Source organism: Tetrao urogallus (assembly GCF_951394365.1).
Source record: "Tetrao urogallus genome assembly, chromosome: 17".
Taxonomy (NCBI): Eukaryota; Metazoa; Chordata; class Aves; order Galliformes; family Phasianidae; genus Tetrao; species Tetrao urogallus.
The window spans coordinates 6,669,327-6,697,010 of record NC_136830.1 but is presented as its reverse complement, the minus strand read 5'-3'; the positions used below and the strand labels follow the sequence as shown (position 1 = coordinate 6,697,010).

Genomic DNA, 27,684 nt, shown 5'->3' with positions numbered 1-27,684 from the left:
CTATCAGCTTTACCTCCTGGAACCACTCACAGCCAAGGCACCAGTGATCTGGCTCTCATTCTGGCTGCAGCCTCAGTCAAGCAGGAGCTACGCAGGTTGGCCTCAACATGAGGCACCAGAGAGAGCAAAGGGAATTCCTGTATTCTACCTCTTCATAACTGCCAAAATATGCAGCTAGAGGGAACTGCACTCCTAAGGAGCGAGCAGAATCGCAGCTCCTCAAAGGGAGACGAAGCTTCAGTCTCTTGCTGCTGAAGGTTTCCTCTGAACCAAATTATACCAAATCAGCATGTCCCCTCTTAAAAAAAAAAAAAAAGTGAGGTCACCTGTCCCATTCATCACCACTTCTGGAGCCTCACTGCACTGCATAGCTGCTTTGCAGGAAGAAGCAAGGACAGTACTACTTTAAGACGTTTTCCTTCCCAGGTGCCTGGAGACAAGGAAGGATCTTCCTGGGATTTCCAGATGATGCACCAACTCAGGAATACTTGTGCCAACCTCACTGCTACATTTACAAACATACCTCTGCATGCTGCTTGAGAGACTCAACTCCATTCACCTGCACTTCACATGGTTTCTGCTGGTTAGTACAGTGACTCAAAACACAGCCTGGAGAAGTCTTTTCCTTTTGAATCCTTCCTTCAGAGCTCTGCTACAGGTTATTAGGTGCACAGATTGACATTTTACTTGTGCATCTACCTAAACAATACCCTGTGACAGCATGTAACAAGGATCTACGCATCCTGGAACATTACAGCAAGGTGATGAATTTATTTAGATACAGCTCAGTAGTTTTAAGCTATTAAAAAAAAAAAGTACCTAAAAGATGCAAGCAAACTCTCAAGTCACAGCAACCCTATGGCATCAAAGATTGCAGGGGTGCTGCAGGTGCTGGTCACAGCCTGCAGGCTCCTTTCCATTTCTGATGACCAGAAACTGGAACTGTTTCTCATCAAGACTTTGCCTGGTTTGACACCTGGAATGAGAGAAAGGAGTCAGTAAGTTAAATACAAACTGTGTGTCCTTGAGATTCCTGTTTCACAACTGTTTCACAAAGACAACTCTTCCAAGACTTAACTGTGTTTCTCATAAGGGGTGAGCATCAGGGGGAAAAGCCAAAGCCATACTCTCAGTGCCTTGATGAGGCCTTACCACTGTAAGCTGTCCATCTTTGGCTTTAAAGACATGGGGCTCCGGCCCAACAGTGAACACCATTGTCCCTTCCTTCCCAGAGCCAATGCGAAACCGAAGGCTGCAAACACAGACAATTACTTCTGCAGTGCTTTCCTCACAATAGGCTTTATTCTAAGCCCACTTTATTTCTGTTCCCTTAGCAAATCTTGTTAGATTAGAAGATCAGAGCCCTTCAGCTTAGGTAAATTTCCTAAACAACTGCATTATACCATACAGCCCAAGAGGGTTTGATGAATGCAGCATGCCTGCCTAGTCTGGGCACCTGAATTTTCCTGGAGCAATTAAGCATTAGAAGATAAGCAGATCTGACCTGGAGAAGACCACTGAACAGAAAGAATCCAATTACAATTGAAACGCAAAGGCCAGAGAGAAAAGCTGGAACAGAAGTGCAGGTTTCATACGCCAGTTCCAATTTCTGTACAGATCTGAGAGATGGACTGCATCCACCTGCTTTTAGCTGGTATGACCGAGGAGGCTCCTGCACTCAGCCATCACAATTGGAGGCCTTCTGAGTTCAGGGAGAAGCATTTATCCTAAAGTGACCCCTAGCTCAGCCCCACAGGCTGTCCTCAGACAGAGCCAGCACTAATGGGATCTGCTGGGAGGATACTGAGCCCACAACCTCAGGCCCAGGTCACAGCAGCAGAAAACAAACATAGCAGGTCATGCTGACTGTCTTCCTTACCTTCCCTTCACGACTTTAACAAGGTTCTGCTTGTTGGCCAGCATGCAGAGCTTAGTGACCGTCTCAAATATATGTTCACACTGAAGTATCACATCTCCCTGCAAAAAGAGGGGCACAAGGTCAGTGGGCAGCGTACCCACACGTAACCCAGCCAGCAGTCGTGTGTTCAGAAGAGTCCTTTCTGCACAGCCCTGGCTGCAGAGCAACGGCCACCTACAACTCTGATTAGTTAAACATCCATTCCAGAGCCTATTTAGGATTTGTAGCAACTTTGGCTCCAAAAAGAGAATGCTTTCATGGTAAAACAACAAGAATTCAAAAGTAGAGATGACCATGAGTTAATAAACCCTGATAATCATATATCTGAGTATTTTAAAGGAAATAGGAGAAGCATCATTGTTTCTAACCACAAATTATCAGTGATATTTCATCTCTCTACCTTTTGTTTGTTGTCCTCAGGAACATGGATGACCACGATCCCATCACCCAGATTACTGGTAGAAATACCTGCAGAAAAACAGCACACCGACACACAGCTGTTCTGGCTGTTCTGCAGCAAAAAGCATTCTCAGAGAGAGCACTGCTTCAAGCATTCTTTTTGCAGCGCCTTGGACACACCGAGCCTCAGAAGCAGCCCCATATGGATTTGCACTGTTACCTTTCAAAGTGGCATAGTCTATTTTCTGCTTGATCTTGGCCATTTCCACCACATACGCCGAGGACTGGGTCAGAACCAGCAGGCGCTCCCGTGCTTTGAAGCCATTCCTGTCGTATTTGACCACAGGAGCTGCATACTGTGAACAAGGAGCTCGGATCAGCACCTCCCTCTGTGGCATTACATGGGGCTGCAGGGCCTGGGATGTGGACACAGCTGCTGAGCTCCAGTTTTCTTTCCTTACCTTCACCTTCTCGCCCTGTATGAGCTGCAGAACTTTGGGGTTTATATCTGTCTCTTCTGTGGATCAAACCAGAAAGACATTGTGAGTGTAGGTGGCAGACTGCTGATCCACCAGTCTTGGGAACACCAAACAGATGCATTCATTGCCTCAATCCCATTAATCCTTGTCTCATTAGATCACTCTTTTAAACTGATGGTTTAGAACACTCCTAAGTCTATTTCAGTGATGTTTTGCACCAACTGAGCAGATCCCCCAGGCTCACATCTCCTCCCCCCAGCAGTTCCAGACCTTAAGGCTTGATCCCCACGCTGCACTGCAGCAATCAGCTCTGCTCCATTCAGAACTGTACACACGTATCCCCATCAGTCCCAGCCTTTTTTACCTAAGTTTCTAGCTTAAAAAGGGATTTCGAGTACCCCAGCCTGAGGCATGGCCTGGGGCACTGATTGCCAGCAGCCACCAAACACAATGGGCCAAAGGAATTGGAGTGGTGGGGTCCCAGCACATGTACTCACTCAGCCGCGTGTCCGCAAAGGGCAGGTTTATGCTCTGCTGGTAGCCCTCCTTCTTTCCTCTGAAAATGGCACTCGTGACAGCTTTCTGCTGTAACTGTTAAGAGAAGGAACACCCTTTACCCTCTCAGTTTCTCCATGAGCAGCAACAGTTACATAGTGTAGTGTAAGCTGTGGACAGCATCGTCCTCTCACTCGTGCAACTTGGGGCAAACGAAAACTGCATTTCTTCGTTAGTTTGTTCCTGAATTATACTAAGTAATGATGTAATAAGGACTGAACAGCCTAGAAGACCCTCTTGTTATGGATCTGTTCCACTTCGATGGCGTTCAGATTTAACGTCACAAGATTTAGACCTATGCATCTGTAGAACTGCCCTGTACATTACAATCCCAGGCTCAGAAGCATTTGCTCAGCAGGAGCAGTGGCTGTCAGAAGGAACAGCTTGCACTGGGGGCAGTTTACATGCATCACATGTGTGCAGCAACTTCCAACTTGCACATTTGCATCCCATGCATTAGCTACCTGCACTTTCCTCTCAGGAGTGAGGCCTTGGCAGTATTTCCGTACTAGGTTCCTAATGCACATTTTCTGTAGCATCTCAGATATCTACATTACAAAAAAAAAAAAAAAAAAAAAAAAAAAAAAAAAAAGAAAAAGCAATAAAAAGATCAAAAAGGCAATGAGGTCGTCTGAGTAGCTTTACAACCTGAACAAGGTCAGTGCACGATGAGGGGCCTGCAGCAAACCTCACCTCTTCCAGGATAGAAGGAGGTTGGAGCCAGCTCTTGTCCAAGACGTTTCTGGGGATGTGGTCTCTGAGCTTCATGAGGTATTTGTACTGCACAAGCCGCACAAACTCAATGTTCTCTGGGCACAGAGGTTTCTTCCGATTGATGAAACCCTTTATGAATCTACAGAAAATACCCACATCAGGACTTCCACGTTACAATCAGTGGAAGTGCAAGGCAGCCATCACAAGAGATACATAATGGGCTAATAGTAGGAACAGTTTAGCAACAGGCATGAAGGTGCCTTGGTTTCCCTGCCCAGGAGCCACAGTCACGCTGTGACCCACCACCTGCAGCCCTTCCCATGGGGATAGTTACTTCCTGATGATCTCAACAGCCCAGGTCCTCTTCTTGGCCTCCTTCCGTGCCAGCACTCCTCGCCAACAAGCCTCCAGCTTGATAGCTGCAAGAGTCATGTATTAGACAGAGATCCTGTGCCATGCCGTCCTCCAAATTCATTGCAGGCAGGAATTATACCTGTCTCTTCCCTTCAGCTGATCTTTACAGAACTGTAGAATATTAAGATTGGAGGAGACCTCCAAGATCCCCACCCCATGCCCATTAACCATATACCTCAGTGCCACAGCTCCACGTTTCCTGAATGCCTCTGGGGCAAATGACCCCACCACATCCCTGGGCAGCCAGTGCCTGACTGCTCTTTGGGGAAGGAATTGTTCCTAATATCCAACCTGAACCTCTCCTGGAGCAACCTGAGGCCATTAGTGAACCTAACACCCACAGCAGCAAAAATTTCTACCCACAAGAAAATAGATTAATGACTTCAAGGCTACAACTCCTACCAGAAAACAACCCTAAGAAGAGAATTCTTGATTCCACAGCCCATACCTGCTTTTCTCTTCTTCTGGTAGTCTCTCTTCCCGAGGCGTCCTTTATATTTGGCTTGTAGTCTTGAAACTGGCAAAGAAGCAGAGACATGCTTATACCTAACAAGATCCCTGAGATTGAAGGCACAGCTCCTAACCTCAGTGATCAGACACAGGAATTCCTGCACAACCAGGTACAAAGAACTAACAAAGCAGGAACAAATGTAGCCTGCATAGAACATCCTTCAGCACGGAGATTCAAGCAGCTGCAATTGGATAACACTCAAGACCAGGAGTCTCAGCTCTCATCTCTGTGCATCTGGAGCCCACAGACATTGCCCACTCAGCCTCTGCTTTTCTGTCTACGTGATAAAGGGAACTGGAACCATACCTAGCAGGTGCTTTCTTATTTCAAATGCATCTTCAGTAGCAAACAGAGTCTTTGGGAAACGAATGAATATTTTGGTTCTGAAAAAAGAGAGCAGGAACAGGTTATTCACAGTGAGCCCACATTGTCTTGGACTAGCAGGTTTGGTGCTGAGCCAAAGGAGCCCATTCCTCCTAACCCAGAGGAGAAAGAAACTAGGCTGGACTCAAGCCCCATAGAAATGCAAGAGTGTGAAATGCAAGTGGAGATGCACACATCTGGGACTCCTTGCCCCATACCTTCAGGGTGAGTTTACTTTGCCCTGTTTTAAGGTCATTAAGTAGAAACCCTCAGGCTTGCAGAACCCAGGTAGCTCTGCCCAATTTTGCCTGCCGTGGCTAGGCAAAAACCAAATTAAGGGACCTGTTTTACACTGCCGCATCTTGCAGCTCTCTGGGCTCATGGTCACAGACAGAACAATCAGAATGGCAAGCACTGTGCAGCCAACCAACAGAGCTAAGAACTAGAGAGAGAAGTTTACCTTCCCAGTTTGTATTCCTCAGGCTTATAACCTATGTGCTTGATAAGCCTCTCCACACCTTCAGCTGCAGGCCCATGCCAGTGTGGCCAGGTAGCAGGACACAGGGATTTGTATCTGAAAGATCATCAGGACATCACTGCAAGTGAATTGATGTTGAGTCATTTCTCCCTGATCAGCACCCACTTCCTATTCTTCATTCAAATTAGACCAACATGGATACAGATCAAAACCACCTATGAACGTTATGTTTGGTGCAGAGGAAAAGCCCAGTGCCTCTGCACCTGAGAACCAGGACCAGACATCTAAATAAATCTTGCTCTGAAGCTCCGTGGGAAGGCAGATTCTGGCTGTACAGGAAAACAGCTCTGCTCACCTTTGCAAGAAGTGCTCATACTTGCGCCGATACGCAAAGCCAGCCCGTCTCACACGCAGGTGCTCCATCAGCCCCAGGTATTTCACCTGGTGCCGGATCAGGCAATCATCAAACTTCCCTGCAGTAAACACACATTCACTGATAAATACTGTACGTGAAAGCTCACTCACGTGTCAATATACTGGGAGAGATATGGAAGAAATTACCCTGCACCTCCTCATTCCATTACTTCAACAGTGCACTGAGCCTAATGCCTTACCAGGCTCCTTGTTCTCATTTGGTTTAATGCACCGGATGTAAGAAGGCTCCTTGGACATCAGGATTTCTATCAGACTCATTAGGCTGTTTTTGAACTGGGTTGCAACCTAAGATGACATTGAGAGAAAGACTTCTCAGCTTTGAAACTCAAGCACTGCAGGATCCAAGTCAACTCATTCACTGCGCTCCTCTTACAGCCAAGAGAAAGGCTGACATATGCACTAGCACAATTTAGAAACATAGTTAATCATGAGCTAACTGGACAGAGTGCTTAGCTGGAGAATTTGAGTCTCTGCCATACATCTGGACACGCAAGGTAGCCCTTCAGACACCGGAGGCTGCTGGATGCTGTGCTCAGAGCTCATTTTAGAATGATGCATTAATAACAACAGCAAGCTATGCCACATTGCTTGCTGCTGTCTCAGCAACATCTCTGTTCCCCTTCAAGAAAGCTAAAAAAAAAAAAAAACAAACAAAAAAAACAACAACCTCAAAAATAAAACATGCACTGAATTCAGGAGCAGAGACAGGGAAATGCAGACTTGGGAAGTTAAACCAACCTTAAAAGTTTAGACTGAACATTACACTCACAGTCTCTGGCCTCCTCCTGCTGTCCAGTTCTGACAGTAAAAAGCAGTCTCTAACGATTCCATTTTTAGAGTTGCACAGCACCTGAAACACAGTCAGTGAGAAACTGTCATATTTAGCATACATGCCTTCCTAGGGTGCTGTAAGGACACACAGCACAGATTCAAGCAACAGCCTCCAGTGCTAGAAGCTAAACCTAGAAGAGACCCCTTCACATGCACAGCTCTGGAGCCAGAAATCAGCTGCCTGCTTGGACAGCTCTGCACTGAAGACTGATGTACAAAGTTAAGGCCAGAAGCAGCCTGATTTCCCAAGTTCAGGTCACCAGGACACCTATGGCTCCAGCACAGAGCTGCTGTATCTGTCCAATAAAAGCCTTTGCACTGATCTCAATCTCAATGGAGGACAGGTTTCAGAGGAATGTCAAATGCTAAGGAGAAACATACATTTCTGATTGCTACTGAGATTAAATACAGCTTCTGCAAAACATCACTTCTAGCAAGATGCTTAAGGGAAGAGCACTCTCTTCTATTGCTCTTACCTCTTTCAGGTTTCTGTACAGGAGATCATTGTTCTTTTCCAGAAATCCTGAAGAGAAAGAAGGCTTTGTTCCATTAGAAGGCTCTAGGACATGAGGGCAAGCATTGGCTTTACTGGGAAGCAGCTGGGTGCCACCCCAAGGGCCCAGCACACGGATAGCACCCTCGTGTGGAGTCAGTGCCCACATTCCATCTGCCACATGGGCACAGGTGTGCAAGGAACATGCAGAGCAGCTCCTCGGTCACACTCACCGACTGCACAGTATGTGACTTCCCCTGCGTAGTGAAGGAGGCGGAAATCCACCCAGTCAATGGATTTTCGTGTTTTCTGATCTGCAAGTTTGCGACTACAGGGAGGTAAGAAAAAAAGACAAAAAGCAAAAAATACCAAGAGAAAACAGCGGATTTCTTCAGCCTGTAGAAAGACACCTGTGCAAAAAGCAGCTGTGTGACAGCTGGAAGTCTATCAAGTGTCTGTTCCTATCAGTGTGGCTCTGATTATACAGTTATGGCCCACAATCAAAAGAACTGCCTCTCCTTTCTGAGCAGCTTACAGCAAATTTAGTGCTAGGAAATGGGAGTCATTGACCACAAACTCCTCAAAACATCTGCAAAGCATCCGTTGCCATTTGGCAATGATCACTCTGCCTGGAAGATGGCTTCTCCCTATAACATTCATTTAAATACATTCTCATAGCCTACATGCTAAGAAGATCACAACTTTCCTCAACTTCAAACCAAAACCAGAGGAAAAGCATCATTTGAGAAACTGTACCCTAGGGATAAGAATAGAAATAAGGAAGAATCACAGTTGTAAACATCAGCAGGAGATATTAGAAAGTAAGGACTGAGAAGAAAAAGAGCAACTTCGCAGCACAAATCTCAGCTTTGCAAGCAATCTCTAGCAGCACAGAGCTGTGTCACAGCAGCACATCAGTACATCAAAAGTTTTGTTCCAAGAGCATTGCCACACACGGCTCCTATTTAAGTAGTGCTAATGTTTCCATTTAACACTTCTAATCACATAGAAAAGTTTTAAGGCACACTGCAGCAATGAGGAAGTTGGCTACAGATTTTCCACTCAGCTTTGATGATCAGAAACATAGAAAGTGACAGTTCAGCAGCGTGACTCTGAACTGATGATGAGCAGAAGCCTTTCAGTAGGGCTCTGCTGGGAACTGCCAGAACAGCCTCACACCAACGCCAGCACCAATGCCAGCAGAACAGGATCTGCAAACAACACAGACCGAGTCCTGGCTGCAGTACTGCTCATTTGGGGGATGCAAACAAAGGTGTCTTCCTTTCCTCTTCAGATCTAAAGCTCACATATATATCCAAATGGACTCTTGAAAAAAAAAAAAAAAAAAAATCTACATCCACCATACAGCTCAGGGTTTTTAGGCTCCTCTTCACGACACCTACAGCTTCCCCTGGTCAGCAGGGGACAAAGCAATCCAATATTTTCAAAGTCAGCCCCTTTTCTTTCTTTTTTTTTTTTTTCTTTCTGCAAAACACAAATGCAGAATGAAGCAAGGCTCCCCAGTGCAACCTACGTAATACCTCCTGACATTACTGGAGCATTACAGTGGTAGACAACAGACAGGCTGCTTGATTTTCTCTGGTACAGAGCAGAACTTTTTCCTCCCCCAGTACTAACAGAACCACAGAACACCCTGAGTTGGAAGAGACCCGTAAGAATTATTGAGTCCAACTTCTGCTCTGTTATGGGTAAAAGATGGGAAAGTTTCCTTTGTGGTAGGATGCAAAGCATAAATGCATACGTCACGAAGTGGGCATGGTCTCCTACTTTCTCTTCCAGCTTTTCCAAGAAGCTCAAGTCAGTTGCTTCACCAGGCCGTAAGCACTCTTCATCCTGAAAGAGCAGGCACCAGGCAGAAGGATGCTCTGAACAGACAATTCCCTCCTCAGAAACATTTAGCACCACATTGTTCAGCAAAACTAAAGAATCTGGTTACAACTGAACGAGGTCTGCCCAATGTAAGCAGTTTCCTGGTTAAACATGGAGTTCTGTTTATCTGATTTCAGTAGAACTAACAGAATAAATCAAGATAAATCAGATCTGCCATTTTCTTTCAGATTTGGCAATGCCCTGACTCATCCTTTATTGTTTATAGCCCGTTTAAACAAGAAGATGACATAACTAGACCCAAAATCCAGACAGACTTACAGGATTTTTTATCTGGATGAATCAGTCTTTGTTTACAAGGTCTATTTGTTCAGAATAACACAGAACCACCAGATAATTAGAACTGATTATGAACCACTACAGCAGAGCACAGGCAAGCATGATAATTTAAGTAGTACAAACCAGAATGGAAATTATTCCTTTATGCTTCTGCTCAACCAAGTCACAGATGATCTTGTTGTTAAAATACGGAATTGGTTCCCACTGGAAATAAGAGGAGAAAGGAGAGATTGGGGAATGTTCTTCCCCTTCCAGAGATGTGAATTAAGTCTAGGCCAAATTAAATTTCAAAAGGGTTACAGAATGAGATCCTTGGCTATCTTACACCTCTCACAGGAGCAATGCAAAAATGAACTCTACAGATTTGGGAATGATCTCCTTGGTAGAAAGAATACAAAGTATACTGAAGCAGAATAAGCTTACATGGGATTTAAAATGAAACCATGCATGTACTCAAAGTACAGCTTTCCACATGGCCCAGGGAAACACTGCAATTGAGACAGGCAAGATGCCTTCTTCATTAATGAAGAAAAGCAATGCATGCGGTGGCTGTTCAAAGAAACAAAAGGGTGGAGAATAATGAATTACCTCTATTCCTTCCATTTCGTACTCCTCCTGCTCTGCCTTTAAGGTCATCTCAATCAACAGTTGCTGGAGTTTCTCATTGCAGTAATTAATACAGAACTGCTCAAAGCTTCAGAGTTGTTAAATGAGAAATATTGTTTAATCAATTCATGGACACAGTTCTACTTCTCCCACCTCCTCCTCCTGTTTTCCAATCAAACAGTCCAGTTCTCTATAGATTAAGCCTCAGAATTTTTATTAAAAAGCAACAAGATTTTTTGTTTACTTACTGAGCTAACCCAGCGCATTTGCAGCCACCTTTCTTGATTTGCTGGGACAAAACTATGTTCAAAAAGTCCTGCAGGATTCAGCACACACTCCCACTGCCACAGGGACAGATTGCCCCCCGTTCTCAGAAACTGCTGTTACCTGTTTGTGTCCAGCACTTCAAAGCCATAGATATCCAGCAGGCCAATGACAGTCTTACGAGTTGAATCCTGTTAAAGACACAACTTGTAACTCTTGCTTCAGCTAAAGTTTCTTCCCTACACAGTTTTGTGTTTCTTTCTTCTTTTTTAAACTTCTACTTCAAGATGCCAAAAGAGTAAATCACAGCACCATTAAGGTTGGAAATGACCTCTAATGTCATCAAGTCCAACCACAAACCCATCACCACTGTGAGTGGACACACGGAAGCAGGAAACTCAGTACAAGAAGTACTTAACAGACCAACTTCCACACTTCTTTCCTAGCAATAAAGTTTTTCAACTCAGAGCTGTGGGATGATCCTACACTGCTGAGCATGGGGTATTTGCTCACGTGTGCAGTTGGGCCTTACTGGAGGAGCTCCAAGAGGACACCAGACAAGGAACCAACCTTGTTGGCTAAGGAGCCATTGATTTTGTTGACCAGCCAAGTGAAAGTCCGTCCATAAATTGCCTTTGCTACAGCATCCCGAGCATAGAATGCCAGGTCGACATTCAATGGGCTTAAGACCTAAAAATAAAAATATACCAGATGCAATGAAGAACACACCTCAGCACAGCAAACTTCTGCAAAACTAGTTCATACTTCTGGCACAGAGAACCAGCAACTCTACCTACAGCTTCCTCTCCCGTTATTATTTCAGCCTGGTGCATCTCCACGTCAGCAGGATTGCAATACTACACTTTGGAAAGTACTAAACATTCTGATGAACTGGGAGTGCCTTTCCTCACTTCTTTCAGTTTCATTTTATCAAACTTAGTACAAACTGCTCAAATAACAGTTTATACAATGCTTTTCTCTATTTACGCTGTCTGGTTTCCCAAGAAGCACTCCAGGAACTAAACAAATGGAAATTGTTTGGCTCAAACTCATGGCTGCTTGCAAGTCCCTGTTCCTGGCTTTCTAGTAATTACCAGTTCATTCAGCCAGAATATTCAAAACTAAAATAGTCACTCTATTAAAGTCCCAGGCTAGAAGGGCAAGGTAATATGGATGACAAGGACAGCCAAATTAATCTGTTTCAGTTGAAACAGCACTGTGAGCACAGCTCCTCATCTGTCCCTGCACTGCTTCCAGCTGCTCAGTACCTCTTCAGAGCGGGCTTCAATCTTCCGATGGGTGAGGGCTTCCTGCAGAATGGACAAGTGGACACCCAGGAGCTGTAGAGAAACAAATCCTGCTCTCAGTATGGGCAGCAGGAGGCTGCTTAAACAGTACCGTGTGGTCACTAGGGCTCATCTCCTACAGTCTGAGGTTGATTATAGCCATACAAACACCCAGTTCTTGCTATCATTCCACTTCTGCGAACAGACCCAAAGAAAGTTCAAGCTTTCTTTATACTATTTGTTTTGCTGATATGGTCTAAGAGGTGAGAGATACCTTTGAAATCCACTTGATCTGAGTGCCGTTGCGAATGATGGCATGTCCATTGCTATCTTCTTCAAACTGAATGTTCCCAATGTGCAGGACACTAGCAACTATTCCAAAAAGATGCTAATAAAGGGAGATACACTGTTAGAAAACAAATTCCTACATCTCCATGGAGCAGTGCCAATTTTCTGCACGTGCTCATAAACACATCTCAATCCTTAGACACATCTTCCAACCAAGACACTTTCCATCAACTGGATGGACTTTTGACTTCCATACCTCCAAATCTTTTTCAGTGAAGTCAATGATAGAAAAAGCTTTGCGGACTATTTTCCAGTCGTTCTTGTCATTAATAGAAAAGACTTTGGCACATCGACCCTAGGAGAAAGAATTACTAAATTTCAGTAGTGAAGTGATTTTATCAAGAACAAATGCAGCCTGGCCATAATACTTCATTTCCTCAGCTTGCATAGATGCAGTCTGCAGCTCTCTGGAAAGGTTATTAAACTCCTAAACCTGAAACCAACTCATTTGATCAGCCCTTTCAGCAACAATTACTTGAAACACGGCACTTGGATAGCAGTTACCACCAAATGGCAGAGTGTTGTGAACAGCACAGGCTTGCAGCCATCTTCTGTTTTTATGGTAATAAAAGATCCCTACAATTCCAGACATAAAATAGAGAGATGGTCAAATTCTCACTGACCTGGATGAGATAAGCATACTTCTGAGGGTTGCGCTCCAGCCCAAGCCAGCAGAGAAGATCCTTCTCTCCACCCTCTAATAATTGGTAGAAGATGTGGAAATTCCTCTCTCCATGGTTTTGATGGACAACTCGGGATTTCTCGATCAGGTAACTGAGGATGTGCCCTCCCACTGGAGCTCCCTAGCAAAATGAAGCAGTTAGACCAACACCAGAATCAAGATGGCTGTTCATCCAACACAGGAGCAAGCAGCAACACCAGGAGATGCAGGAAATGCACTGTTTCTTTCCTGTTGTCTTCTTCTATTTCTGGGATAGTATCCACCAGCAATTTCAGATATATCTGAAGAGTTTCCTGTCCTCTAGTGCAAGTCACCCTTTGCAACTACATATATTAAAATCCTATCAAGTACTGGCAGTGTTGTGAGTAATGTAGGAAGCTTTCGGGATGTGTAACCAGTCACCTCACTCACAGAATGCACGACCTCTAGAAATAAGGTCAGAAATCTGCAGTGTTAGTAAGAACCAATAAATCCTGTGCTGCCTGGTATGCGTCCAAGAGGCTCACTGACGGAGCTTGTTTGAACAGCGGCTCATTAAGTTTGTTCTCACCTTAAAGTCAAATTGGATGTCCATGTATTTCCCAAATCTACTCGAGTTGTCATTCCGCAGAGTTTTTGCGTTTCCAAAAGCCTATGGATAAAATAGATACATCAAGTCACTTATAGAGAACTTGATGCAACAGGACAAAGGTTCGCTGCAGTCAAGTCCTATTACAAAATTTACAGGAATTAAAGAAACACAAACTAATATATTTCATAGCTTTAATATGGACCTCAGCTAGACAAATTATGCCTCTTTCTAGCATGACTGTAAACATCATCATGAGGATCTGTTGTATGCTGTACAGTTTCCCCATACTCCCAGTTCCAGCTATCCTCCTGTATAAAAACAAGTTTAATACCACTTAATGTTTAGAAACGTTAAGTGCTTATGCTACCAAGAGGCCTAATTTACACTACTACTTATGTGTGCAAACCATAAAAACAAGAGTCCATTCCTGGGTGCAAGTGTGCAGACAGGAAAGTCTCATGAAAGGAGGCCATCAGCAGCTTTTCTACATTGCTTTCATCCAGTTTTTACCTCCAGAACAGGGTTGGACAGCAACAGACGATCACGGACGACCTGCAGCTGCTCTGTGGTCGGACAGGTGACTGCATAGTACTGCAAGATCTTCTTGGAAGCCTCTGTCTTCCCAGCTCCGCTCTCCCCAGAGATGAGGATGAAATGGTTGTTGTACTCACTGCACATCACCCGGTAGGCATTGTCAGCTATGGCATATCTGAACAAGAGTCACAAGAAGGATTCAGAGGGGAAACATCCATTAGAAATGGGGTGTACTCCCCGGCTAACATCTCAGGCACTGGACGTGATGGGAAAGCAGAGCTCAAAACGCCAGTCTGCTACCCATGGTCTCTCAGCCTCTGAGAGGTAGACAAAGCTCATTCTTTTTCCACTGTCAAAATAGGATTTGAATGGGCTGGGTATGTTTATGGTGAATGTTACTTATACACATACACACTATTGACTCCTTCCAGGTCAGAGGAGCCAGTTTTTATTCCAGTGGAGCAAAAAAATCCAACTCCTGCTTATAGAAATATATACAAAGATAACAATGGAGTCCTTGTCAAATATGCCACCTATAGAAGAAAAACGAGGAAAACAAAAACAAAACCTATCAAACTCAACCCCTCAAATCACCTGAAAGTTTCCAAACACCAAAATGACTTCAACTCAGAATCCTGAATTTTCAATTTCCTCCCTGTCTGAAGCCCAAGCAGAGCTGTGCATGAGCACTGAGCTAGTCCTGCAACTGCCTGCAAGACTATCTCAGACTTTCTTCCTCTGTAGCCCCCCACCACTATTTCTCAGCCCTTCTATTCTCTTTCATTTTCATAGCCAGCTAGAAGACAAATACAACCTTACCTACAGAAAGATGGGAATATAAAACGTTCACCAGACTTGCAACTCTGGATACACATCCTTGTAGCTCATACACAGCACCAGGGACAACATCCCATATACTCGTATCAACTGAAGTCTTAAGGATTCTACTTACAGATGAGGTGGCAGTTCAAAGAAGTTCACCCCTCGGTAAAGCTGCATCTGGGTCACTGTGTAGATATCCAGCTCTTTGTAAGGGTTGACAGATACAAGAAGAGTGCCAATGTATGTCTGCAAGGAGAAAAATGCATAGATGTGGGAAATCAGTACCATCACTACAGAGAGAGCTTCTTGAGGAAGAGTCATGTATGTCACAACATTTTGGGAAAAGATGGCACAGAACTTGTGAGAACAACAAACAAAACCAAAAGAAACCAGAATTCCTCATTTCCAAGCCAAAAGCCAACACTAAACATTCAAAATCAACCCTGTAAGAATGGAGTGGAACCATAAAACAAACATAAAGCCTTACAGCATACATAATTATTATGTTTTGATATTCTACTGGGTGAGCACTCTGCTGGGTACCAGCTACATCAATCAAGGCTTACTGTCTCAATGCTCAGAGAAACCAAAGTTGGAACAGCACTCTCAGCAGCACTCACACAAACAGGCACTTACATAGATGAGGTTCTCTTGGTATCGCTTGCGGAGGTTGTTCAGGAAAGCAGCCTCACTGGTATGGGAGTCCAGAAGCACAAAGTCCTGCACCCCAACTCTGTCCCGGGCTATCAGAGCCCCCTCCATGATGATGTCAGTGTTATCTTCCACCTCTTCCTTCTAAACACAAGGGTTGCATGGTATAGGCTTAGGAGAGAGCCAAAACCTCAGGGCCAGATCAACCCAGTACAGGTAATGCCAGTGTGTTGTTAACACCTTCCCCAAGGTGTTTCACATCAGTGAGCACCCATGGATTTCTTTACAATCAAGAATTTTAAGACTCATTACAATCAGAGAGGAAACCCAAAGCTTCCAGCAGCTTTCACCATGGGAACAGTGGTTTGAAACCTAGCTCCAAAGATCTGAGTGAGACCTGGAAAACATCATTAACTCCACCTAGACAAAGTAATTGCAAGGTCTGCAGCTGGCAGTGGAATGCACCAGACACACTTTTGGTTTCTGTGCCACCAGCAACTACCATAGACAGGTTAGAATTTCCCACAGATACACCCATCAGAACCGAGAATCCCCTGAAGTTCATCTGCCTTCACCTCTAACCACCAATTCCAGTGCTACAATACTACCCGGAGCAAGACCACTAAAGTTACTACCAATGCCTTCCATAAGCAGCTCTCAAATACGGGCAGCAGATGTCTCCACACACCAGCAAGAAATCTGCAACATGAAAAGCCCGTCCATTGATCTGATAAAACTGATTAAGCAGAGATTTGGAATAAAACCCACTAAACCTTTACTAGCCGCCCCAACCTGCTTCTCAAAAGGCAGAAATAGGCAGAAAGGATGTCACTGACCAAATATAACTCCTTTGCACACTCCACTTTCAATTGTTTATAATTAAATTTGACCTTATATTGAAAATATTGCTGAGGATCAAGCTGTTGTTTCAAGGGCTATACAAATTAACCACACACTTATTGTTTCTTAATTAAAACAAGCTGATAATTTCACATTAGCAAGCAAGATTTTTTTTATTCTATAGAAATAAACACACCATAGGATGTTATTAACTATAAAGACCTGGGGATTACACATTTCATAGAATAGTTCCTGCTGAAATACTTTCCTTACGATAGAAATCAACATTTTGAGCAACTTACCTTTTAGCACTGCTGGGCTTTGCAGAGACGTGCACACAAGCCCAGCACGTTTGCTATTCCCACACTGCCCTCATGACACTGGAGTTTTTACATCTTGCTGCTCCAGTGCTCAAGAGGTGAGTGTGTCAGGGCTTGAACATGCATTAGGAGAGAAGGCACGGTGTAAAATGTTTCTGCTAAGTTTTGGCAAGCCCTGACTTTGGAGGTCGGCTTTTGCAAGCCTGCATAGCTTCACTGGAGGATGACAGCACATCAGACTCTGAAAGCTGGCAGGTTTAGATGCATAATTTCACAAAAATAAAGAGCTAAAGCCCAAACTCATAATATGCTGACCAAAAGTCAGAGAGCTCTTAAACAGAGATTTTAATATGTTCCATTTTTTAGTGCAGAATTTAACACTCACCTATATGTTACTGAAATAATGGTCTGAGCTTTGCAAATTTATGCTCAGCAGCAACAGTACCAAAATACCACAGAGAAAGATGTTCTGACAACATGCTATTTGAATCCTAACTCAGTTTATGAAGTCATACTATGCTAACTTCATACAAGGAATTTATCACCTTGCTTTCCTTTATTTTTGCCCTCAATAGCTGATACTCATTTTTCCACTCTGATTTGGCCACAGCACAGAGCTGTCTGACCAGGTCAGAGTTTATCACTTTGGCAGAGAGATGTCCCTAAACAATGCTTGCTGGCACTTCGGGTGGCTTTGTTCTGAGCCTGCACTCAGGACAACCTGAGCAAGAGAATTTTACCTCCTTTCCAAGCCTGGGGACCTGAAAGAGGAAGGCTGAAACCACAGCAGCCATCTAGCTGATCAGGTTTCCTTAACCTAATTCTTTCACTCGTATGTTAATTGCTAAGTGACCCTCTGTTCTCTGGCGGACAAAAAAATCCCATGCTCTTTTCTGGGCTGCTTTGTGCTCGGATTTTGAGCATTTTGCTATCACTGAGGTCTAGCAATTTTATGATCACAGCACAGCTTACCGCCTCCCGCCCCAGCCCCACTCCTGGGAGTTTCGTCCTTACCTGGTGTCATCCTCAGTAACAGATACCCTGCAGGGCTCATCAGCAGTACACATTACCCCAGCACGGTGCTGTCGACTGCTCTTTTTAAAAAGGATTGTTTTCCTTTCCTCATCACTTAACTATAAGCACCAGGAGATTTCTTCCTTGCCTGCTGAGACACAAGCTCTACCAGAAAACCTATCCCTGGTTACAGTGAGGGCTTCATTTTTCCCAAAGGGATTTGTCTATAGACACTAAAAACCACAAGGAGCTAAACTGGATCAAAACAATTTCACGAGACTTGTGGCTTGAGCAGGGGCTAAAACAAGGTCAGGAGCAACAGGGCAATGCTTTAGGCAAAGTTTGTAACACAGAAACAAGTCCTGGCAAGCAACAGTTATTAAAAATTAAATTAAAAAAAAAAAAATCAAGTAAACTTTGGAAGATTATTACTCATCTTTGCTAAAGGCTCAGAACTCCATTTCAACAGGCTGTTATGTTAATGTTGCTGTTCCTTTGATTTAATGCAATTGAACTGAAGAGACGGGGAAGGAGAGGAACAGTTAGAACGCTATTTTGGAAGCTCTGCAGAGACAAACCATGCCGCACATCCCCCATGCAAACAGAGTTGGGAGCCTCAGGTGGGCACCACACGTCCCAGAGCATCTTTCACATAACCTCATACCCACTCAAAGAGTTGAGCACCCAGACCGTTACCAAAATGCCACACATGCCACCAAACTCCAGATCTACTAGATCCATCCATAAGAACCCACCTCCCCTACAACAGCAGAAATCTCCTTGGGGCTCTTCTGCTCTCCCCCAAACCATCCCAACCCAATGAGATGTTGGATTCCTTTAGCACCACGCTACACATTCAGAAGCCTCTTTCCTCCGTGCTTTACCTGTCACCCAAGCAGATGTGCCATCTCCTGCCAACTCCTTCTCCAAAACGTGCTTCTTCCATGAAGAGTTAACAGGGCTAGAGGGAAGGCCCGCTGACACCACGTATCGTGTGTCCTGTTTGTGTGCCTTCCTCCTCAGGCAGGGATCGTAACATCCTTGCTGTTTAATGAATTATCTAACACGCGGTCAACAGTCGATCTACGATGAGGTTTATGCTTAAGGACTCACTAAAAGATGCTGTAAAATATCACCCCAAGGATGAAGTTGGAGTTTGAAGGCAAAGAAATAGGCTCTAACCCTCCTGATGCACCATTTGAGCAAACCCAGGTACAAACCACCGCTCCTGAACGGGCTCATCCCTTCCAGCAGCTCTCAGTTTCGCTCCCCACTAGAGGTCACTGCGAAACCCATTTTAATTCGCATTCTAAGTTTCCCCTGGTTTTCTCCTGCAATAGGCGGGTTCTCCCTGACCCACTACCCCAAAATGGCTACAGCCTGGACTACGGTCACTGCTGGCTCCCAGACAATGCCAGACCTTCCTTTCCTCCCCTTCTACCCACCCAAAAGTCAGCAGCAACAGACTATTTTCCCATGGCTACTTCTCTGCGTAAGCAGCCAACAGAATGAAACCCCTCTACTTGGGCAGCCAGTGACCCACGAGCAAGCGCCCTCTCACTTCTGTTCAACCACACACTCTAGGTGATGCTCAAACTCTTTAGGAGCTTTATATTTAAAAGTTTCACACCAAATCTAACCTCTCCAAATAACAGAGATGTCCTTCGGAAGGAGCTCAGGGCAAGACAAAAGTTGACCACAAAATAGCTGTGCTTGGTCTTACAGCAACATCGAGGAGTTAAACATTTCGGCGTAGGGAGCCTGCTTTGGCAGGAGGGTTGGACTCGATGGTTTCTGGAGGTCCCTTCCAACCCCTACAATTCTGTGATTTTACCTTGTGGCTCAGAGTCATTAGGAAAAATGGTGAACAGTAAGATCTGAGGAGATGAGTAGGACAAAAACATTTTCAATTTGTCCTCAGCTAGATTGTAACAAGAACACTCAAAAGACTTGAAATTTTAACACCCAGTAATTTGTATTTCTAATAGAGAAATGGAAAACCACCTGTTTAACATCTGTTTCCCAACAGAATCAATCAGTTTTTGCTAACAGGGTCAGATAATTCTTACTGACAAGAGCACACTTGCGTTACGATCTCTGCAATAAGGCTTCCCACCCCCACTGACAGCCAGAGCCTTATTTAACTCTGGACACAGCAACCCTAAGGCAAGCTCAGTCTATTTGTTCAGCCCTGTCTCCAGCTAGCATCCTAAGGAATCCATTGTGATACCCAACTTGTTCTTCTATTGTTACCCTGTTGAGATTCAAGCAAATGAAGTTCATGCCACAGGAATGCAGCACAGAAAGCAGGCATCTCTGGAGCCATGTGGTGTAAAATAGAAGCGAGTCTCAGGCCTGCTGAAGACAGATGAGCTTGGAGCAACACCGCAAACAGATTCCTTTAGGAACGTCAAAGCTCTGTTTTGGAAATAGTCATTGACTGCAACAGGCGGCGCTCCTTGACCCGGTCCTGCACCCCTCGTGCTCAACAGGAATTTGCTCATTAAGGCTCGCCAAAATAGGATGGAGGCACTGCAAGGGTTACACTGAGGAAACTCCTTGGGCTCTGCTCTGCTAAAGGTTCTCCAAAGAGACTGACCAGAAAGGCAGTGACAGAACTTGACCGTATAGAAAGGGCTAAGAAAGATGTCCTTAGAATTAGCACAGCTGGAAACAGAGGCTGTTTCTTACATGGCCAAATCAGCAGGAGAGCAAAGATGGGCACCAGCAGTGCTACATCCTCCCTCAAACCCAGCAGCAACCCCAAGGCCAGGCTCACAGCGTGCCAGTGATGGTGGAAGGGCTGCGTGCAGCTGCTCTGGGAGCAGCCTGGACCCCTTCCTGCCCTCCCTGAGTGGCAACCAGAGTCTGCAGTCATCACGGAGATGGGACTGCCGCATGCTTGGCAATAAGTTTTGGGGCAAAGCATTACTGCACCAGAATAATGGCAAGCCCAGGGAAATACTTCCCTCCTGCTGTAGATGCTCTGGTGTGGCTCATAAGAATTAATCTGTTCAGAGTAATTTTCAAATAAACTTGAAGTGCACATAAAACCAAAGAAGCAGACCAGATCCACACCAAGTAACCATGCTACATCTGTATGATTGCAGCATCAAAGAGATTTTGATTTTTTTTTTTTTAAAAAGGTATTTCAGTTAGACCAGCCCCTACATCCCTGGAAACCTCTACCACATTTTTACAGAAACCAAAGCTCTGCACACCAGCTGTACTTGGAAACACAGCAGCAGTGCCAAAGAAGGTATGTCTTGGGTCTGTAAGGCTGCACTTGAGAAGCACATACAGTAGCTCGGGATGTCCCAAGGCAGCAGAATTCATAAATACAATTATACTGTGGAAAAATTTACACATTGTAACCTAATTTTTTTTCAAAAGAATACAGAATAAGAGGGTTTTAAGGTTAATCAACAGCCTAGGGAAACGCCAACAATTCTTAAGGCCTCTTGTCTGTATCCAGGGAATAGCCCACTATAGACTTGTTAAAGGGTGACTGTCTGTCTTTCTCAATAGAAGAGAGGTCGAGGTGAACTACTTCACTTTCATAAATCAAAAGAAAGAAAAAAGTGAGAAAATCTCTAGAGTTCAAACATTTCTTTAAAACCCAAACTTTAAATACTAAATGGGCTTCATGGCTGCCATTTTGAAAAACATTAGTTTGCCAAAGGACCCTTTTGATTTCTATTGGAAATGTAAGAGCTCACAGATAATCCATTGAGAATCAAGCCCCCACAAAAGGCTCTCTGAAACAATCGTGGTGCTTGTGAAGGACAACATTTTTGTGCGCAAAATAAAACATTTTAATGCGCTACAATCCATTACACATATATTCCTCCATTTCCTTTCAGTAATTATTCATTAGAAAACATTTAACGTCACTGCAGATTTCACACTGGGCAGTCTGCACACAAAGGAGAAGAGTTGGCCCATTTATAAGGGACTGAGGCCTTCTTTTCTAATCTGAGAAACTCCAAGGAGGTGGGGGCTGCTGGACACAACGGGCAGGCTAAATTGTGCGGTTAACGGTCAAAGCCCCCCTGCCTACTTTGACACTCATTTAAAGATGACAGCGAACAATAGAGATTTGTTCTTAGCAACTCTTTCTTGTTATGCGGTCTACACGGGCTAAGCCGGGCGGCTCAACACGCCGAGCTGCTCCTGGTGCTCAGTCCCACCTGCCACCGTTCGCCCTCCTCAGGCTGTGTGCTCCACACCTCCCCCCCCCATCCTTTCCCCACTTTAACACAATGAGACAGGTAAAGAATATCATTAAAAAGAGTCCCATTCAGCACGTCAGCTTTAATAAAACAATTGCCTGTCGGGTTAATATGAGCACTTCGCGTTTTGGGTTAGGGCCGATAGCGCTGCTCCTTCCGAGCCAGGTTGGTGAAAGCAAGTCCTTCCTAAAACTCCCAGCCCACCTCCAGGCTTCCAGTGCTCCCAGGTTATAGCGCTGTCAGCAGGCACCGGTGCATTAAGAGTATCTGACTCCCAGTGCATAACCCCTAAGTTGTCAAAACCACTACAGACGTGCAAGGAATGATCGATTCCCTTTGTCAGCTCAGTCTGCATTCAGCAGAACTTCAACAAATTTACCTCAGATACACCAGCACAAATCCTGAGGGTAGAACACTTTGGATGTCAGAAAGCAAGGGAAGGTTGGCCTGTACGACTGCTTCTCTCAAGAGGTGTAGAAGCTGAAAGCCAACTAGCTGGGCAATGCCTACAACAATAAACCTAAACCAAGATTCCAGCGCAGGATCCCATAGTAAAAGCCATCGTCCCCGCATCAGAGCCCTGAACTGAATAGGAAGGGACCGTTAAAAGTCATCCAGTCCAACTCCCCTGCAGTGCACAAGGACACCCACAGCTCCATTGGGTGATCAGAGCCCCATCCAGCCTGACTTCAAATGTCTCCAAGGTCAGGGCATCCCCACCTCCTCAGGCAACCTGTGCCAGTGCCTAAGTTCCATAGTAAAAACCATTACCTTTGTATTGGAACTCAGAAAAATCAGGGGTTCTTCTGACAGCTGCTGCAAACCAGTCACCTGCATAGGCTGCAGTGCAGGATCCAATCCACGTGAATTACAGCAAAGGTCACCCACATGCTCACGTTAACTTACTGTGTGTGCTTACTCTAAGCCTGGCTCGTCAGGCTTGAAGAAGCACCAGATGCCAAGGCTGCAGTTTTGGATGAAGGAAGGGAAAGCTCTGAGGGTTTATTTGAAGAGGCTATGAGTTCAGCCTCATTCTCTAGCTGCAAGTTTATTGGTAAATATACTATTCCAGCAGACTTTAGAGAGGCAACTGCAACGCAGCAAGGGAACATTCTTGGGAATAGACAGCAAGCCTTCTTCAAGTCAATTCAGCAAACATCTTTATCCAACTTCCCCTGTTGGTTTAGCTTTCCTGGACCACCATGCACACAAAGCACCTAGCTAACAAGCATTTCAATGCAATAGTCAAGCACGAAGACATTCTGCTGATAGGACATGCTGTGAGAACATGTGAGAGCAAGTAACAGCACTGCTGTTCACTTGTGACCAGAATAGAGACAGAAGAGAAGCAAGAACTAGAGAAACATAGATATCTAAGTTACTTTTGCTGGGTACAAAGCAGGACCCCACCACCTCTCCAGGCCCTCTCCTCCACTGAACACAAGAACACCATCTGCTCTCCCTCTTTGAGTAGGTAACAGTTAGCCCCTTCCCTCCTCCTTAACCACGCCACTCACCCCAAATAACCCCAGATATAGTTCTCCTTCTCTTCCTTCAAGCAGGAAGGAAAATCATTATTCCCCACACAGTGCCAACCAGGCACCTAAGCCTGCTGACAGAGCAGTCCTTCCTAACTTAGCTGGAACACACATTGGCATAAAAACTTACAAAGAGCTCTGAACTTACCCTCACTTCTTCCATATTGTCATAAGACACGGCCTAAAACAAGCCAAGCAGAAAAGGAAAAAATCAGCCTCTACCTTCTGAAACAGCAAATTATTCTCTAACTGCATTACGCACTGCTACAGCAGTAGGTGATGGAGAGAGAAGCAGCTCAGCTGTAGATCCTATAATTAAAAGGCTGACACAGGGAAATGTAATCATCTGCACCAAGGAAGACCTGCTAAAACAGGTGTACTAAGTACTAAGGTGTACTACATGGAGAGGAAAGTTTTAAAGCAGCAACAAAACAGTAATACCGTCTCAGCTGTGCTCCTTTACAAAATGACTGCCATGCTGCAGCTGGTGTAAAATCTATTCATTTTCCATCCCATAGAAAAGAAGAAATGTTTTGTTTTAATAAGTTAGCAACATTTAAGAAGAAAGTGCAATATACATTTAAAAAAAAAATAGTAATATACTGTGCATGGAATTATTTGTGCTAAACAGAGAAGAGAAAAGAAGAATCATAGAATGGTTTGACTCAGAAGGAACCCCCAAAAGCCACCTTGTCCCACTGCCTGCAGTGCACAGGGACACCCACAGCTCCAGCAGTGCTCACAGCCCCATCCCCTGGATGTCTGCAGGGATGGGGCACCACCACCTCTCTGGGAACCCTGCGCTGTGCCTCACTGCCCTCAGTGTAAATACTTCTTTATATCCAACCTAATTTCCCCTCTATTAGTTTGAAGCCATTTCCCATTCTCCTATATATAGCATATGCAGAATATAAAGAACTTGGGTTGCTACAAGCAGATTTTTGTGTTTAATACTTGAATTTTAAAAAATAAATTCTCCTTGAATCGCATGACTTTGTGTTTTCACAAGTTAGATGGCAATTGCAGGCTAACAAATGGGAGACCAATACATCAGCAAATGCTTTTTTATTTTATTATATTGCATCTTAAAAAACCATATGAAATTATTGGGTTTACACATTTGTTGGAATCAGGTGCTACTATTAAAGTCCATGTTCCTGGCTGTCTTGAAAACAAGATCTGCTCTCATGTGCCTGGACTCAGGGCTCTGTACAGTGCCTGGCTGTCCCAGCTTCATATGGAGCAACAATTATCACAGTAATGAATGCACTCAGCCCACTTGCTGTAATTCTGTCTCCTGTCATTAATACAGTAAATAACCAGATAGGGAGTCCCGTCTGAGGGTAAAAATAAAGGCTGTGCCAAACTCGAACCATATGCAAGTTGCTGTTCGGTCCCCAACAGCTCGCATGGCAGATAATGTCGCCTTTGTCTCGCCTTTCATTCTGTTTGTAAAATCTCCATTTCCACGGCAGGTGGCCACATCCCCTCCCCCCAGCCTGGAGCACAGTCCCCAAAGAGCCCCGAGCGGAGAACATGAGGAAAGCTTGGTTCTAAACAGGAAAAATTCCTCCACACCTCACAGCAAGCTGCAAACCGAAAGATAAAAGCTTATCAGATAGGAAGACGTTGTTTGTGTCCCAGGCGGTTTGCAGCCCATTAAGGAGCTGCTCCAGGAATAAGTTGCATGTGACATGGCAGCAGGGCTTGGGGAGACTGGAGCTGTGTCACAGCTCACCAGGGCTCACAAGTTGGAGAGATATGCAATGGGGGCACATGGAGTGCATCACCCAAGGAACCACTCTTGGGTATACTGGGATTACTGCACTGATTTCACAGTCTTTAAAGCTGACCTTCAGAAGGACAAATGAGGAAAAAGAAGCAGGATATTCTGCTCTGAGCGTTTCGGAATAAGAAATGCAGGTCTTGGCTGTGTGTTTGGGAGGATGAATAGAGAGCAAGCAGGTTTAACACCAGCAGGGCCAACAAAGAGGCACGGGGCTGTCTGACACGGGCAAATGATTTTTCTTCTGAGTGTGTTTTTTTGTCTGATAACTGCAATTTATGTCAAATATCTGGCAAAGTGTACAATGGTGGAAAGGAAAATTCTTGCATCAGCTGCAAAAGCCTCCAGCTATTAAAAGCTGTTCTTCATTTAACCAGACCATGCACTATACAGTAGGCACACTGACAGTCCCATGCAAAGTAAGAAGCTTCCAGTGTTGCTCTAAGCAAAGCTCCAATAGATTGAGCAGGATGATACTACAGCTGTGGGACATCCCCATCACCTCCTCTCTGAATGGTACGATCCTCTGAATGGTACTGTAACACATCAAAGCCAAATTGATATTACTTCCTTTTGCTCTGTGTTATCACCAGACGTAAGATGTGGAAGGAATTAATTACAGCTGATTAAAAATTAAATCCTCTGTCTTGCCTTTGGTTACTGTATTTCTCTCTCTGACTCAGAACATGCAGCTTAATGCTCCGTTACGCTCTGCCTCTGTTCCCTTTTATTTGGGAATAATTTGCTTACTTCTTCTTGGCTTCAGCATTGGGCTCTGTCATTTGGTGCTCACAGTGCCAGTTGCTCAGCCCTTCCAACCCAGACTGCCAGGGTCCCTTCCAACCCAAGCCATTCTGTGATTCTGTCATTCTGTAAGTGGAATGCTTGCCAGGTAGATCACAAGAAATTCTCAGTGCTATTCATTCATCTACAAGCTCTAGATAGAGAACATCCAGGCTACATGTAGGTCTGTCCTATAAAACCACCACCAGGTTCTGTGATGAGGTTTGATGGAGATCAAGTCTGTGACCACCACTGGAACAGGCCAGCTTCAGAACCTTCGAAGCATTCAGAAAGACTAGAACGGACTATTCAAGAAAACAGTCTGTGTTAATCATGCAAGATATCTACAGAGGTCTTACAGAGCTTTCCATGGAAGTTTTGCTACAATCTATGGCAAGAGAAAGTCATAAGCAGAAACCTAGAAGCGTGCATTGTCATTGCAAGAGCTGTTAGGAACCTTTGACTGTTAGCATCCTGCTGGAAAAAAAAAAGCAAGTGGTTTGAACCCGGAGTTCCATCTGTCACCACCTCTGTCAAGGCCTCATTAGCATGCAAGTGAGATGTCACTCAGTCACACTTTCCAAGAAATTTCCTTGTCAAAGTCCACCAAACTAAATTACTCAGCAGAGAGGGAAAATGCACATTTATGAACACACAGGCTACACGCTGAAGGTGCATCGTCTAAGACAAACGCAGTTTTGCACCACAGAGTTTTTTAAGTGAGCCTGGATATTTTTTGATTGAATTATATGAGCTGTGTGCTTTATAAAAATATTATTTCAAAGTCATTCTACCACCACCTCACCTATGGAAATGCGCTACTCAAATACTTGCTAATGCAGTTAATAGAAATTGGAAGTACACCTCTAGCTGCCAATACATCTATTGCTACAGCCACTAATAGTTAAAGTTACCTGGGTATCCATCTTGAATGCTGTTAAAGTCAGCTGATAACAATTATTCCAGCTAAACCATTCAAAAGGTGCTTTGAACTTGTTTATGGTCCTTCGTCACACTGTGCAGCCAGGTAGGAGGCTATGTTCTCACCTGAACAGAATACCATCAATAATTTAGAGTGTGAGTCAGGGACTTTGTCCTATGGCACTTGCATACGCATCATGGCCACTTTTCCAAGATAAGAACTAGAAACTGTATCTTCCTTGAGATTACATTGCAGACACCAGTGATCTCTGATTAGTTGGTATAAGTGTTTTATGTTAATTACAAGCTATCAAAATAAGTGACTGCATCTATCTGCTGTATTAAAACAGGAGTCAGCCCAAACCAGGACTTTGCAGACTGAGTGGTGGGTGCTCACCTGCATGTTGAGAGACCTGGAGGTCAGAAGATGAAGGAGAGGCCTAAGCTGGAGGCTCTAAGGTTAATAATGTATATTCCCTTGTTATAGTATCTCTTTTCCCAGGTTGAGGCTAAGACATGCTTAAAAATTAAAAGTGCAGATATCCCACAAAGGAGGAGCAGATGCTAAGACTACACATTCATCTTTAATGTGATTCCAACTCAGAACACCTATTTTGCTAACTTTCTTGCATTACTGCAGTCTCTGTGATCTTTAACCCCACTGTATAATGTTATTCCTTAAATAAAACAGAATCCAAATAATTTTATA

At 44.4% G+C, this 27,684-nt stretch overlaps 1 protein-coding gene across 1 annotated transcript; it reads right to left on the bottom strand.

The window, feature by feature from the left end:
* Positions 1-952: 952 nt before the first annotated feature.
* MYO1H (myosin IH) lies at positions 953-23,654 on the bottom strand (the record flags this gene model as incomplete). Its single annotated transcript, XM_079544071.1, has 32 exons — positions 23,634-23,654; positions 15,527-15,685; positions 15,021-15,136; positions 14,045-14,243; positions 13,514-13,594; positions 12,905-13,084; positions 12,478-12,576; positions 12,208-12,321; positions 11,916-11,987; positions 11,218-11,337; positions 10,771-10,838; positions 10,366-10,471; positions 9,901-9,981; positions 9,353-9,444; positions 7,824-7,918; positions 7,574-7,620; positions 7,036-7,116; positions 6,446-6,551; positions 6,187-6,304; positions 5,814-5,927; positions 5,297-5,373; positions 4,928-4,996; positions 4,400-4,484; positions 4,045-4,204; positions 3,816-3,899; positions 3,294-3,387; positions 2,779-2,834; positions 2,538-2,673; positions 2,319-2,386; positions 1,880-1,977; positions 1,153-1,252; positions 953-976 (listed from the first exon to the last, which is right to left on the bottom strand). The coding sequence occupies exons 1-32, from the start codon at positions 23,646-23,648 to the stop codon at positions 953-955; spliced, it is 3,114 nt and encodes a 1,037-aa protein (XP_079400197.1). The 5' UTR covers positions 23,649-23,654.
* Between the last annotated feature and the right edge of the window lie 4,030 nt (positions 23,655-27,684).